Below are 16,805 nucleotides of genomic sequence, written 5' to 3'. Positions count from 1 at the left end.
ATTCATCACCCAAGACATTGAGAGTGTATAATCAGTCACACATAATACTCTGGTAATATTCTTCTCTTTTTGCATACGTAACAAACACAAACAAATGGAAACTGACCAGAAATGTATGCACTGTAATTCACAAGTGAAAAATTGAGCGAAGAAAATGGGATTCCACACACTCCAATAACTTCGGGCCATTGAGAATCAAGGGTTTCTGGGACGGACACTGTACAAGGGCTTTCTATAGCTCAGTCAATAGAGCACCTGTTTAGCAATCTGGAAGTCTTGGATTCGAATGCCCATGGAATCTCATATTCCTTGCTCAACTTTTCACTTGTGTGAATAACATTATTCTCTCTCATTTTCACACTACACTGACCACATCACAGAAAGTAAAACAACAAAGATATTGATCATGATCTCCTGTTGTGATAGTAGTTGTAAATAATAGGAATTTATTGAAGTTTCCTGACTTGGACATTCACGGGACTTTCGTACATGGACCCCAGAGTGGACAAGAGGGAGGAGAGATACATATAGAGAAAAAAAATCCCACATAACTGAAATATAATTTATGGATAATGTTAAAAAGAAGGGAAAAAGTGGCCTTGAAAGAAGCAGATCTCAAACACTACCCCATGTAGGTTTGACTGTCTGTGGTACACAACCTGTATATTTGTCATTAGTCTTGTGTGATTAACTAATCAAAGCACACTGCAGGTTAGCTAAATTTTAACACTATGTAACTCCTGGTTGAAATCAAATCTACTGCCTGCCATCAGCTCGATTTCTCTTACACGAGCATTCCTCCAACGCAGCCTCCCTCCGACAATCTGCACCATTCCATGACATATTACTAATAGACATGGCGCAACAAGTAGCATTACACAAAGGGTCCTCTTCTGATTATCTGTCTCCACCACAAGAATCTGCCAATGATAACTGCCGGTATGTATGATGCTTTGGACTGGTTGTTAATATCTGGACAATTTCCATCGCTTCCACCTTTGAGGCTAGTTGCAGAAAAATTTCCCAAAGATTAATTTCACTTTGCATAAATATTTGTGAATATTTTTGTTTCTTTTCAATCTGACAAGTCAAAGTTAGTCACTTTAGACAGAACAGTACAGGTTATCCTGCTTCACACTTTGCCATGATTCGGAAGAGGTAGAGTCAATGCGACTGATTTAATGTCATTCATATTCAGTAGAGTAATGTGTTCATACACACTGCCATTATCCTAGTCTCTGAAATAGAAGAGGAAACGAAAATCTGGAAATATGTAACTGGTGTGAAATCTACTAAGGCTGTTCTCATTTGAAGATCTTTCCTTGGTTGAATACCAAGCCTCCGAAGTCGCCTTCCCATGTGAAGTATGTCTTGACCAACGCCTTGGTTTCTTCTGTGTCTGGGTCCAGTTTGGTCCACTTGTAGGACTCGTAGTCTGCTTGCCAGTCCTCAGAACGCTGTAGACAAAGCAAGCATGTCACAGGAAAACAACTGCAATAATTAGAATTTGGCTGTCAACACTAAAACTCTGCAATAAAATGAATGCGAGTCATCTATTGAAGAATGAGAGAAATTTGCTCAGTAAATATTGATTATCACAAAGGCCCACAAGCAAAAGAAAGAAACGAATGCTCACAACTGCATCTGCTACTGCTAACTAATAAGAAACAAAGTGCCATTATTAGATCTGGGAGAAACGGACAGACAACCCACACACATGTAAGGCCTCTGGCACCCTTCAGCCAGATGTATACATATTAAAGAAATGACCATGGACTGGAAATATGTGAGAAACCAGTGAAATACTAATGAAAACACACACACACAAAGAATTCTTACCTACCAACACATCTTAAGGCTTCAGTAGGGGAACAGAAATCAGAAATCATGCTTACATTGAAAACTAGGTCTTGTCCCCTCCAGAACCAGAGTCCTTTGATGTGTGTGTCCTTGTCCTTGCCAAAGATGATCATGCTGGCAAAGGCGTTCTTGGCCAATTTCTCCAGACGCTGGAACATACCTATACATTTGAAGAAATATTTTTTATTCACTCACTTTCCTCTTGCTCCCCATTTTGGCTCTTCCATGAAAAAGCCTCAGGAATTCTTTCTTTTTTTCTTAACAAATCTATCTTGTCATTTTCTGACAAACCTTTCATCAAATCCGACATAGATTTGTTTAGCTCATCAAATCTTGAAGCCAGTGTTTACCATTGCGAGCAGAAATTCAAAAATATTTGAGTTATGACATTTGATTTGATGCATATGAATAGTTCAGTTGTATTACAAAACATCCTACCATATGAAAATTTTACTATAAAGCCACAAATTTGAGGGGATATCACTAATTTTATCAATAAACCATAACTGTAGACGGTTCATTCTAGAAACACTTTTAATAAAACATTATTGTTCACTTTTTGTATATCTAACTACACGTAACATTGATTATTAGACGGATTAACATATTTACATCGGTGGTTTCTATGAGTCTGGGCAATTACCCCTGACCCTTCCCCTGGCCCTAATCCTAATCCAAATCCTGAACCGAATCCTCACCCTAACCCAAACTCCTAACCCTAAACCTAACCCTAACCCTAATCTTTACTCTAATCTTACCACTAACCAATATTTAGCCGGGAGGTAATGGCCCTCTGGGGGTAATTGCCCGAATACGGGTTTCTATCAGTAACTCACATTTTAGAAATATTTTGCAGTACTAAAGATGTTTTGTGTTTCATCTGCAAATAGTAAATAGTGGCTTCTACGTGCTGCAACGAGGCCTTGGCAGACAAAAAAAAAAAAGTTACTACAAGAGAATCCTCACAAAGATGGACCATTGGCTTTAACCACAGGGACACTTTGTAACATACATATATGCAATAAGAAAACACTCTCTTAAGCCATTCGCACTATTTTCACTTGCCTGTTTACAGTGCTGACTGGCATTTATCCATAACATGACAATTGCTGTGGTACATACAGCAAATTCAGCAGTAAGTGGGACTGATAAGGACAGACACCAGTGCTTCACTTAGACCCCGTTTACAGTGCGAGGCTCGGCCCAGCCCCGCTTCAGTGTAAACGTGCAAAAGGCCAAATGCGATTTGGCCTCGCATTTGGCCTCGCTCTGGAGGTGGTCTCGGCCGCGGCCGAGCCGCGGCCGAGCCGCGGCCGAGCCGGGCCTTTTCTCAGTGTAAACGTAAACCGGGCAAAATGCGTGGCCAATGTTAGTCTGGCTTTCAAACCCTCTGCCTGTACTATTTCGCTGTTCAGGATACTAACCCCGTCAACGTCGAAAACTAGTATAGTTTAAGGTGGTTTTGTCCTGCAAAGGATTTTTCCTTCGGCAAAGGCCTTTGGCCGAACGGCGACTTTGTCGCCATGGAATTCATTTGGCAAAGGGTCTGAAAACCAGACAATACCAAATTGCATTTGTTTACAAGCAGAGCGCCACTACGACAACATATTGAAAGGTTTGAATCAAAAGCGCGGCCGAGCCCGGCAGTGTAAACGGACAAAATTGCGGGGCCCGGCCTCGCAATTGAGGCTGGGCTCGGCCCTGCCCCGCACTGTACACGGGGTCTGAATCTATTATGTGTAGTAGTCATTTTACATTTGAATAGGCTACAACCTTCATACCTCCAGGTTTCCCCCTCGCTGGTTACGAGCACTATCTAGGAATGATTCTTTCATCACATTGGACTCTTTATATAACAGGAAACTGATGTAATAAACTGCCACTAAAACCAAGTACATTTATGTGCTCAGAAAGTCCTTTGCATTTATTGTTCAAACCCATATAAAACAAAATGATTTTTCAACTCCAAAGGAGTTTGTTTGAACAAGAATCCATTTTACGTTTAATGGTAACTGTCAAGAAGATTCACAGTAGTTCCTAAGTCATTCAGTAGTAACTTTAACTATTGTACTCTTATTGCTAGATCTTACCTCCAACAAGATTGCATGTCTGGAAGACACGGTTTGATTTGATGTCGTCAGGGTAGTCGTAATCACAGAGCCACAGGCTGTACCCTTCCTTGTCAAACTTCTCCCAGAAAAAGGGAACGGCTACTGTCTCGGTGTCGTTGTTGGAGTAGCACCGTTTGAACTCATCCATGTTGAAGTTGCTGCAGAGTACAATTGAAAATGAAATCTAGAGTAGAGAAACTCAACCTCTGCATGCAGTCAACTGGGCAGTATGTAATGTTTCATATATTTTCAGTATGTCATGGCATTCTCACTCAATCACTACAATGCCATTCTAATGCTATCACTGTACAGCACAATAGCTTTTTATCAACACAAAGATGGGGGTCTACATGCATCAAAAACAAAATTACTCCTACATCCTATCCTCCTTTCTCCCACAAACATCTAATGGGAAAGTTTCCCCAGATTCAACAAATGAAGATCAGCGAAAAACTCCCTGAATGTTCAAGAATCACACAATCACTGAAAAGACTTTGAATCCTCAAAATTTAGGTTACTATATAAGTGATGCCCTTTCTGATGGGAAATCCAAATCACAATCTGCACATGCCCTTTCTGACTCCAGAGCATTGGAGTCAATACACCATCCTGCTGGGCTCAATGTGTGGTTTAAAGAGGAACTACCACTCTTCAAGGCAGCATCATAATCATGGCTGCAGACTTCTCCAGTGTTAGCAAAGCTTACCAGAATCCAGGGGTGGTATTCTGAGGTCGTAATTAAGTCTGTAACTAACTTCGTGATTAAGTCGTGAAGTTAATAGGCCCTTAATCATGGGCAAAATCGGTATTCTGAGGACGTAATTAAGGTATGATTAAGTCCCCTGTAATTATCTTAGGCCCCTCCCATCTAATTGTTATTCCATCCAATCAGACGCGTTGTTAGAAGCCAAAATGATGACTACACGCGCATATATGCCCTCAATGCGCGCTCCTGCACGCCCCCTGTAATTACAACCCAAGAGGTCCGTGCGCACACTCCGGTATTTGATTACAACCCCTCACCTACGCACGCGAAGATCTCAACCTCTTTGCTCACATAAAATGACAAAATTCCTTGAAGATCGGCTATATTTCTTTTTTCTCTGAATTCTACGGATACCATGATAACAAGATTCAACCGCTCCTCGGTTACCGAAGACGGTAAGCATCGTTGTGGCAGAGAAAACACGATGTAATGCGTGATATCGGACTAGTTAATGACACTCTTTGGTATCATTAAGTTTTCCATTAACTTTCATACTTAATTACACCCTCAGAATACCGATTCGTAATTAACTCTGTGATTAAGTCCTCTCAGAGGTGCACGCGCATTGATACGCGCAAACGCGTAGGTCCTTCCCGCCAAAACGCTTGTTGTCATGGTAGTTAATAAACCCCCTACTTAATCATGCTCTCAGAATACCAATTCGGTAATTAAGTGCTAATCAGACACTTAATTAGCTCTCAGAATACGGCCCCAGCTGATAATGAAGTCGCACAAATAAAGTTCCAGAAATCATCTCTTACCAAACTCAAAGCAAATGAAATATTTGTTTTTGTTTTTGTTTAAATAACCATAAACTCACTGTCCTTCCAACAGATAAATGGGGGGGGGGGGAGTGCGAAGAGTATGGCACATCTGGCCATGAGCACTGACACACTTGTATTATGTCTGAGAGGCACGGGGTCTGGAGAATGAGACTAACAAAGACCATCCAGACACGAAAACCTGTCAGCTGGCATTGCTGTACCCTCACTTCCAAATGAGGCAGCTATGATTTGGGAGCTGCACCATTGAATGGTAAGGGGTGGTTTACCTGTTCTTCTGACTGACCAAGGGAATACAAAACCCTATGGTCATTGTGTACTTAGACTGTAAGTGATGACCAGCAATAGTATTTTGAATGATTTATACCCAGAATGGATATAAAGTCTGTCAATATCACTGCAATAGCTTTTTATTCAAGATGCAATTGGCATCTCACATGGCACAAATAATATTACATCAAGCACCTCTCTGAACAAGCTTCTTGGACAGTTCATGCAAGTTTAAGCATCATACTAACATCAACCCTGCAGTAGATGTTACCATATCATTTGAATACTGTGAAAAGTTCAAGCGCTTTAATGAACAAAATACATCTTTAATAAATTTCAAATCAGATACTCAATTGGTAGTCAAAGCCTTTTCATGAGTCCAATAGACAGTACATTTTGATCATGAGTTTACATGTAAGACTCATACCTGGTAATTAATATCTACAATGGGCTTTACATTCCATTTTCAATTAGTGTTATTTGCAGATTTGTTTATGCACTTCCTCTGTATTTCCTACACCATACCTGTAAGGCTACTATCAAGATCTTACCTTGGTGGTAGATCAGCGAAGGGGTCCTTCTTTGGCTTGGGTGGGGGTGGCGCTTCATCTTCATCCTCTTCGACCTCCTTCTTGGCTTTCTTCTCTTGCTTGGGTTTTTCCTGCTTGGGCTTTTGTTCCTTCTTTTCCTTCTTCTCCTTCTTTGCTCCACCGCCAGACAGTTCATTGAACTTCTTGGCTATGTTATTGGTAGAGAAAGAGAAAGAGTACAATATCTTATGAACAACTGTACCAGCCATATATAGGCGACACTGACCTTGAGGTGCAGAGTATACTGTATACGCTGTTATTTTCGTGTAGAGATTGTATTTCCGCGAATGACATGGTCATAGACATTTTCACGAGATGCTGTTTTCGCGAATTGACGCTGACGCTTGCGTTAACGCTCTGGGAACAAAGTGCATGAGGACATTTTCGCGTGTTGTTAAATTTGCGATCCAACTGCGATTTGCGAAATTCGCGAAAATAACAGCTTATACAGTATAAGAATTGTTTTTAGTCAATGCAAGACTCTCTTCAATACACACACATACACACACACACACACACACACACACACACACATACACATTCTACGCATACCAAGGAGCTTTTATACATGGAGTTCTAACTGGCTGTAATTATTCAAACAGTTGTCAAATTTCTATTGATGTACAAAGGAATTCCACAGGTGCACTTGTGCCTTTGATGATCGCTGTTCCTTGCCGCCGTCTTGCTGAGCATTCTGTAGATTAATTTTGAACGTTATCATAATGTTGGCCATATTTTGCCTATCTATTTATTAAATGAAATGAAATTTCAATTAATGATTAAGCATGTAAAACAAAAGACAATTCGGTCCAGAAATTTGCGCAAAAGTGTAAATCAGAGCTGTTCATGTGAAAATGTTTAAAACTGTACCATCCTAGAAAGCTGGTTTTATCACTTTTCCGCTTAGTTTCCGTTAATAAAACTAATACGGAATAATCTTCAAGTATAATTCTTTATTGATAAATATATCAGATTAGTGACCGGGTATGACAAGTGGAATATTTTTCATCTGTATTTCAGCATTTTCTGCTTAATTTCTATTCGCGCATCCTCATGTCTGCAGGCCTTAAAATAGGATTTTGGAGGGGCAAGGCCATTTAGAAAAGGGCACTTTTTCCATGAGGCCAGCCATGATAGGGCACTTAGGTCAGTCAGAGGGGCACCAAGGCCACATTGAATAGGGCACGTTGGGTGTTTTTTTAAAGGGTGATTTTCGCGATGTTGCAAGAATTTTATGGTTTCTTTTTTCATATTCTAACAACCCCCCCCCAAATACATAATAGTATACAGTAGACCTCGCCTAAGTCGACTTCGCATAAGTCGACAACTCGCTTAAGTCGACACAATAAAAAAGTCCAGATTTTTGCCTTTGTTATTCCTTGAAAATTTCCTCGTCTTAGTCGACATTTATAAGTCCACAACTCGCGTAAGTCAACCTGATTTTTCAGAGCCAACTTAGCTGAAATACGTATTAATTCCCTTGTCTAAGTCGACATAATTTTTCGCTCAAAATCTTATCGCCATTCTCTGAAAAAGAATTGTTTTCCCACTCCGATTCGCTGCGTTTCTACTCGGTAATTCGCTAGTGTACGGCGCGGTATCAAGCGTTCGCGCCATGCGTCCACTGTCTTGTATGCCAGAATATAGAAAGGACATACACTCATTTACACTGGAGCATTACATGTAGTACCCAAGACAGTTCACTTTACCCCTTTTCTCCCTCTCGTTTTTCTCAAAACGCACAAATTTTGCACACTTATATGTCCCAGTACTGTAGGTACATGTATTCACTATCCGAACATGAAATAGGTGTTTTTGTAAATCCGAATAGAAACGTTGATTATTCCGAAGCGGTATCAAAACCAGGGCCCTTTCTAAAAAGAAAAGGGGGGGGGGGCAGGGGTACACAGTACTAGTGCCCCTCCACCTTTTGGAGGATAAACTAAATGTGCCCTTTTTTCTTTGAAGGCGCCCCTCTTTTCCTGTAAAGGGGGCACACTTTTTCCTAAGGGGCAGTTTTAAGAACAAAAAGGGCACTTTGAGGAACAAAAAAGGCACTTTGAGGAACAAAAAGGGCACTTTGAGGAACAAAAAGGGCACTTTGAGGAACAAAAAGGGCACTTTGAGGAACGAAAAGGGCACTTTGAGGAACAAAAAGGGCACTTTGAGGAACAAAAAGGGCACTTTGAGGAACAAAAAGGGCACTTTGAGGAACAAAAGGGCACTTTGAGGAACAAAAAGGGCATTTTGAGGAACAAAAAGGGCACTTTAAGGAACAAAAAGGGCACTTTGAGGAACAAAAAGGGCACTTTGAGGAACAAAAAGGGCACTTTGAGGAACAAAAAGGGCACTTTGAGGAACAAAAGGGCACTTTTAACTTTCAACTAACCAGCCAACCCGTGTTCACATACAGTGTTACGAGGGTGGGGGATCTGCACAATTTTTTTTTAACATTTTATTTCACTTTTTTTCGCATGCGTGCCCTCGATCAAAATTACTTTGAGCATGCGGGCATGAATGCAGAGCGAGAGAGATGGCTTACGACCACTTGCCCCAGACGATTTTAATCTTCCGCATTCCCCACAGTAACACACGCATGCACATAGCACCCACCCAACGCGCTCAACCGCTGATTGCGACACTCGACGTACAGACACCATCAACGTACTTCCGTACGTACGCGCGGGCACCCGGGGAAGTGGACTACATACTGTATACTACCTAGCTAGTAACTCTATGGCCGCTGCGGCGCTGCGGAGGCAGTCGACGGAACGGTCAAAGCCGGTCGGCCGTACGTACATGAGTACAAGTGTACGTACACGTCGTCTCGTTGAGTTTGAATCAGATACGGGACGCGAGTGAACTGAACAGAAGGTATGATATTTGAGATGAGGAAATTTGTTCAAGCTTATTGAAGTGTAGACTTTGAGAAAGGGCATATTATACGTCATAAACAAGAACTTTCATTCTAAAAGGGCACCACGGCCACAAGAAAAAGGGCACTTTTTTTTTGGCCGTAACTTTGATCACGGAAGAAAGGGCATTGCGGCCAACGAGAGGGGCACCGACGGCCATGGCCGTCGGTGGCCGTCGGTTAATTCGAGGCCTGTGTCTGTACCAACTACCTTTTATAAGAAGGGATAGCGAAAAGTAATACCGTACCATCACAAAGAAATATCTTCCTTTGAAAGTGGCTAGTGATTATGCAATGAGACACGAGTCAATTGTCTTCCTATCTGCGCGGCAGATCGTGTTTGGCACATGCTTCAAATATTTTTGAGTGGCGGTTTCGAACATCTAGCAAAGGAAATAAGACGGTTGTGACTCCATTCTCTAGAACCTCCTTGCACATACTAGTATCTGGTGCTGAAGTGACTATGAGTTACATAAGGTGGTAATTCCTGCCTCTGTGTTACAAATTTGACTAATCAAAGTATGAAAGAAGTGTTGTCATATATCCTGTAAGTCAACTGCTGCATCAAGTAAGGCTGAAGCAATATGGGATAAATAAACAGTGATGCAGCTTTCTTTTCTGGTAACATCAAGATCAGTGTTTTCCAAAGTGATACCACAGTAATTGATGCTGGTTGCAATTGCTCCATGTGAAGTAAAGCTGAAAGAACAAAACATAACAAAACAAAATTGTATACATTTCTGAGAAAAGTGATAAGCTCACCATCAAACTGTGCTGCCTTTTCACAGAGAGACACTTCCCCAAGAACAGCCTTGACTTCAGGTTGGTTGATGAATGTGACAAACCACCTGTTCAGGTTAACGAAACCCTGGCGGAAGGCTTTGTCGAAAACCTAAGGAAATACAAAGATAAGTATGGTGCATACTTAAGTGGGCATTACATCAATATGTACAGGTCAAGAAGTGGGGGTGGGATGGTAATCTGACCACAATTTTGGAAGACCCAAGAATTATAGGTATTCTGTTTTTTGCAAATACTCTCCCTAAAGCTGCCCAAATGTAAACCTTAACTTTTTCAAATTTCTGCAAAAGAATCAAACAGGAAAGGAAACAATAGTTTTATGATAAAAAATAAACTTAAAAGCACTGTTAGACCCAGTCTACAGAATAACAGATATGTTTCAATTAACCAGACAACAGCAGACACACAATATTTTACTCTTTTAAACTGATTTAATAGAAAAAAATCAAAAGTTAGTTATATGTGCTGGAATTCTTTCTACCCCAATCTACTTGGAAACTAGTTCTATAAAGAGCTTTGTCTAAGTTTGAGTTTGAATGTTGAACAAGCAATATACAGAGTTAACTATACTTTCAGCATCCTGAAACAGAGAAATGTACTACAAAGTCTCCACAACAAAGCACTGTGGTTGAAGCATGCATGAAACAATGTCTGAGAGGCACGGGGTCTGGAGAATGAGACTAATGAAGACCCATCCAGACACGAAAACCTGTCAGCTGGCATTGCTGTACCCTCACTTCCAAATGAGGCAGCTATGATTCGGGAGCTGCACCACTGAATGGTAAGGGAAGTACATTGACAACCTCAATCAAAAACCTACTGTTTGAATGTGGGCACATAACTTATTCTTAATTCTATCAATATTTCAAACAGGCTGACTTCTACATTTTGCAAAGTCAGAGCAGATTTGTCCCAACTGCTTTCTCACTACAGCAACTTGTTAAATAGACATTCAAGAGTCAATAGTTCACTCCATCCAAAAAATTGGCAAGATTCAACTGCCACAAACAATTTAGTTAGGCATATACACATGCCACAGAGGATGATACACAAAGACAAAAGGTACATTTTCTACAAACATCGATGGTCTTTGTTGCACTCACCTGCCTGTAGGCAAGGAGGAGGTTGCAGGCCACGCTGATGTCGGCAAGCGTCACCCTCTCGCCAACAAGGAATGTACGCGTCTTGAGGTATTCGTCAAGGAAACCCATGACTGCCCTCAAGTGCCCCTTGGCCTTCTCTGTTGCCTGGAATCAAAGCAAAGCCTTACCATCTTTACACTGTCAACGACAGCCACTAATCTTAAGAACTATTACTGACTTCATTAGAACTTACTTAAGAACTTCTTACAGACACATGTTCAAGGAGCATTGACCTTGGGGGGTTTGCCAGTCTTCAAGACTGGTCATACCTTCTGGACACATTGAACTGCTGATTATTTACAAAATATATGTTTGAACACCAATATACATGGTATAAAAGGATACATCACAGAAGACATGCTCAACAGATACAAAAATAGATAAAGATGTGGGGTGGGGGAGGGGATCAGCTCTGATTACCCAAAATTTGTTTGTATCTGTTATCAACATGAGTGGTAATTGTTTTAAATTAGCCTTCTTCTGACACTAGCTCACTTACGAGGTCATCAAAATAAACTGTTCAAAACAATAAAATCCTTTTAAATTGCAGTCATCACAAATTGGAGGCAGTTTCCCAAACTGCCTTTATGTCTCATAATCATTACGTTACGAAATTGTCTTTATCTCTGTACCTCTCTATTCTAAAAGTCACACAGATTGACACATGAAAGATATTAAAGGAAATACTTTCATTCTCCACTCTTTAGTCTCCTCCTACAGAGAGCATCACAGATAAAATTTGACATAGCTGCCTCCAACTTGGCTCCCTTAAACAGATGACACAATGATGTACATCTTGCCATTTGCGATGCTAGGAGGGTACACCCACCTGCTTGTTGAACTGCATGACGCCAAGTGTTGGGAAAACCCAGGTGCTGGCAGACGGCTCAATCTCATTATCAGCCAGGTTGACAAACATCTGGACTTGAGCCCTTGACAGGTCGTCAGTACCCCTCAACTGCTCGTTGGCAACTGTGTAGTTAGAGTAGTACATCAATGGAGGATGACATTAGGTGATTTGAATAATTAGCTACTAGTAACATTTCATCTGGAAAGCTGGGAAAATGTCAAAATGTTCCTTTTGATGTTATCATATCATTATCTACTTTGCTAAAAGGATCACACAAGAAATGTACTGTCCAATCCTCTGTCATGTAATACAATGTATACCTGATTGTCAAGAATACAGAATAAATCATGTTCTGGAATGTCTAATATTTGGGGATCAAAATGCAAAGATATCTAAATTTCTGAAAGGACTATCAAACTTAATTCTGTTTATATCGCACAAAAAGTCACTGAGCATTGATGATTTACACTCGATTCCTAATTAATATCACAGTCATTGTTGTGGTGCATATTCATCTTTTATTTTCTTCCAATATGTCAAAACATAAACATGATGCACACAAGATATTTTGCTCTCTGTTCCACATTATGGAGAAAATCTGGGTGTCTGATAAAAAGTTTTCTCAGCAATCATCCTGGCCATTAATTCATATGCAATGTGAAGTGCATTATACCAAGGAGGTTCAAGAGAATGGTATCACAATTGTCTAATTTCCTTTAAAACCATGTTTGCTGCCGCCACTAAAAAAATATTTGAAGTACAGTTGAACCTCTCGTATCCGGACAAGTCGGGACCGGGGCTCATCCGGATAAGGGATTTGGCCGGATACGGGAGACTCAATGCTTTATACATGTACATATGCATACACATGTACTGATGTAGCCCATTGTAGTACCACATGTAGTAATGTGCATACTGCAACCTTTTCATTGTTACATTTGGGGATGTTTGAGGATGTTGAAATGTTTGAAGGTAAGCAATTTGGAAGGAAATTTTATGTAATGTATGTTAATCATATTGGAAGTAATATGTAATTCAAGTGTGTTTGGGTAGGAGTTCTCAAGGAGTTGGGAATCCCCCTTTCCTCCCGTAATTAAAAAAAAAAAAAATCACGGCGAGTGCGTCCGTATAATAGAGAGATCCGGATAAAGGGAGGCCGGATAATAGAGGTTCAACTGTATGTGTCAAACTCGATCTGCCTCGCAGATAGAAAGAAAATTGATTCATGTCTCACTACATAATGAACAGCCACTTCCAAGGAAGATATGCTTCTATGATGGTAATTACTTTCTGCCATCCCTAATTATAAAAGTTGGGATGATATGTAGTGGTATAGTCACGGGATGTGTAATAGAAAATTTGTAAAAATTGATAAAATTAATATCACAATTACTTGACTAGGCATGCCTGGGCACTAATCTGACACATTATCTATAAAGAACTATACTTGAATATTATAACATATCAGTTTTATTTGATGGAATTAAGCGGAAAAGTGATAAAATTGGCTTTCCAAAAGAGTACAGTTTCAAATACTTCCACATGATAACCCTCTGACTTACAATTTTACACATGTTTCTGGACCGGATAGATTCTTGTTTTGTTTGTTTAATCATTAGATGAAATTTCATGTCACTTTATGAATAAACTAGCAAAATATCCCCAACATGTTTGAGTTTAAAATGGATCGGATTGCTGAGAGAGACAGGAGCATCGAATCCCAATCATCAAAGGCACATGAGCACCTCTGGGATTTATTTGTGCATCCATACAAAATGACTGAATAATCAAAACCAGTTGTAACTCCAGCTCTTGAACCTCCTAGCACATACCCGGTACATACCGTAATAGGCAATGGCATTGGCCTCAAACAGTGTGGCTCCACTTCCATTCTCAAATGCTGGCACCTGCAGCAAGAGAAAACAAACAAAAAGATAAAAAGTGCTTCACATGAAATTGACTATGGTGTTATTACACATCCCCTCTTGGATGAATACTAATGTAAAATGTCAGGAAACAGAAGTTTCTTACTTCAACACTGATTTCTCTGCTCAATATGTGTGAAATATACCAGGCTTGGTCATTCTTTGAAAATTGTTTACACATGAGGAGCATTTTTGTAACTAAGTAACTGTAAATCTTGCAAACACACTGATGAAAGCGCAAAGCTATTTGGCAAACGTCGACAAAACAATTACTACCATCTATACTTGTCTATATATGTTGATATTGTCAGCAGTCTGGATCATATGATGCTGATTTTTGCTATATCTCTCATTTTTTTCAGATTCAATGTATAAATTTAACGAAAGGCATTTAATCTCTATTTTCTTCAAATATTTATGATCTAAGAACTGTAATAAAGCTTTTAACTTATATGGGGCTTATTGTATTTTCATGCTCTCTTCTCACATATGCTGTGAGCAGGTTGATAGATAAAAGAATGAAAATCGTTGCTTTATTTCTTGTTGAGTCACTTCACCATATGCAAAAAAAAAAGAAAAAAATTTATTTGAAAATAATATAAATGCAAGGAAAATATCCACACATAACATCAGAACCTTTGTCTTGGTACCAGGCACTACTAGTGATATATCCAATGTACAATGCTACGTACCTTCCATACCAGAATACCGCTGGTTTCAATTAAAAAACTGCATGCATTCTACTTTTCACGCTATTCTAAATTTCTCATAAATCTACATAGCATGTCTGCAAAGAAATAGCACTTAACTCAGGCGTCTCAGCATGGACGCCATGGTGTGAAACTTTATTCACCATAATTTATGGCCCCTGCACCAACAGAGCTCGACACTAACGGTGGCCCGGGGCCACCAAAAATGAAAGTCGGGCCACCAAATTTCAAAAAAGGGCAAATTTGGTGGCCCGCCTCGGGCCACCAAAATATTTTGAAAAGTATGTCAATAAATTCGTAACTTTCTGCGCCGGAAATTAGCAGTTAAATTTGTTCAAAGGATGGATGAAAAGGACTGAATGAATGCCTGAGAGTGAGTGTTGCAAGTTTGTTGAAGTTTATTTATGAGTAGATATGTCCAACTTCTAATTCTTACTATCATAAATCTTAAAATTTTTGACTCATTAAAAAAAAGGACTTTTAATGTTTTTTATTGTTTTTTTTTTGGGACACCAAATTTTTCTCTCGGGCCACCAAAAATTTGAAATTAAGGATTTTGGTGGCCCCATCGGGCCACCAAACAAAAAAGTTAGTGTCGAGCCATGACCAATGTTCAACCTCCCGTGCCAAGGTTCGACAGTTGCAAATAAAACATAATTTTGATGAAATGTACTTGAAACTATATATGCATTGTTTCCACCTCTGCCTCTTTTCTTCTCTATTTATTGTATCTTCCACCCTTGTTTCATCAATTGAATTTGTTGGATAATTGTCTAGTTGAAATGCAATAATTGTTTGTAGGGGATCATTTCCAACAAGCCTCTTGTGTGCTTTCTATGATCCCTCCACTAACAATGTATAAATTGAACCAAGACAATTGTGTTTTGGTTTTTGTGAATGTTTTTTGATACGGAAACAAATGAATGAATGATTGAATGATCATGTTCATGTAGCAGGTGGCTGAATCTTGGGCGGCATTGTGGTCGAATTAATAATGAGCGGCTTGCATTTACTCACCAAATTACAGCAATATCAATGGATTATAAACACACTCACTGCTAGACTTATTACAAAAATTGATTATTTACGGCTAAAAACTAGACTCTAGTATAAACTAATGTTAAAGCACCATCGCGAACTCCCCCTTCCTCCTCGTTTTGTTACAGATAGAACGTTGAGGAGTATTTTGAAGAAAAAAAAAACTGAGATTGTCAGTGACATCATACAGAGTCTCAGAGACTGAAGCATGTGAGAATACAATTCGGCAACCAAAAATATCAATCAGACAATAACAAGATTCATTTTGAGGTCAGAACTAACTGACCATGGCCCCTAAACCCCTGGACTGCCTCATCCTCCAGCTACAATTTTTACGACTGTGAGCGGTTGCTGATGACACGTAACCTCCCATACCGTACTGCCCGTCTCCGCGTCAATTTATCTGCACTACTATACTAGCTGCTACAGTCCACAAAGGTAATTGCTCGCTCAACTGCGAGCTACGTTGAAGCACGAATACAAACTCCATACAAAGGAGACAGATTTTTCCGTCGAAACAAGCAATGCTCAGCTTCTATAGGGGGCTAATTACTTCCTCCAAGTATTTTAAAGAAATAATTACATATAAAAAAAAAAAATCCCTTACCTTTCCTAGAGGAAACTTCTTCAGAAACTCTGGTGTCTTGTTGGTTTCCCCGAGCTTGAAGGCCGGTGGATCTTGCACTACTTTGACCTGCGCTCCGCTGTATTTAGCGGAGATCAGGATTTTGTAGGCCCGAATATTTTCGGGGTAGGTGTACAAAGTCTGGATGGAAAATAATCATTAAAAACACAACTGAGTATAGATACACATATATCATGTACAAATAGCCACTAAAATTCGCAAAACAATCAAGGATGATCAGAATATCAACGGATTTTGACACAGTTACACGTGTGGCCTTACCCCGGAAGCCATGGCTACGTACGAAAAGACTCTGCTTGCGTTGACGTTGCACAAAGTCCTATGCAAATTGCATGTACCGCCGACAGGCAGCGAGTTTCGTCGGAGGCCTGCACGGCGCTCGGCTGACACTTCGCTTCAC

The 16,805-nt window shown here is 40.0% G+C and overlaps 1 protein-coding gene across 1 annotated transcript; it reads right to left on the bottom strand.

Moving 5' to 3' along the window:
- Window positions 1-415: 415 nt before the first annotated feature.
- On the bottom strand, window positions 416-16,794 carry LOC139728606 (elongation factor 1-gamma-like). Its single transcript, XM_071639547.1, has 10 exons — window positions 16,667-16,794; window positions 16,367-16,525; window positions 13,930-13,993; window positions 12,066-12,208; window positions 11,198-11,341; window positions 10,056-10,185; window positions 6,341-6,527; window positions 3,951-4,129; window positions 1,896-2,020; window positions 416-1,457 (listed from the first exon to the last, which is right to left on the bottom strand). The coding sequence occupies exons 1-10, from the start codon at window positions 16,676-16,678 to the stop codon at window positions 1,305-1,307; spliced, it is 1,296 nt and encodes a 431-aa protein (XP_071495648.1). The 5' UTR covers window positions 16,679-16,794; the 3' UTR covers window positions 416-1,304.
- Between the last annotated feature and the right edge of the window lie 11 nt (window positions 16,795-16,805).

Source organism: Diadema antillarum, unplaced genomic scaffold, assembly GCF_040938485.1.
Source record: "Diadema antillarum isolate AM-2024a unplaced genomic scaffold, OU_Dant_1.0 seq00000187_RagTag, whole genome shotgun sequence".
NCBI lineage: Eukaryota > Metazoa > Echinodermata > Echinoidea > Diadematoida > Diadematidae > Diadema > Diadema antillarum.
This window is presented reverse-complemented; position numbering and strand designations above follow the sequence as displayed.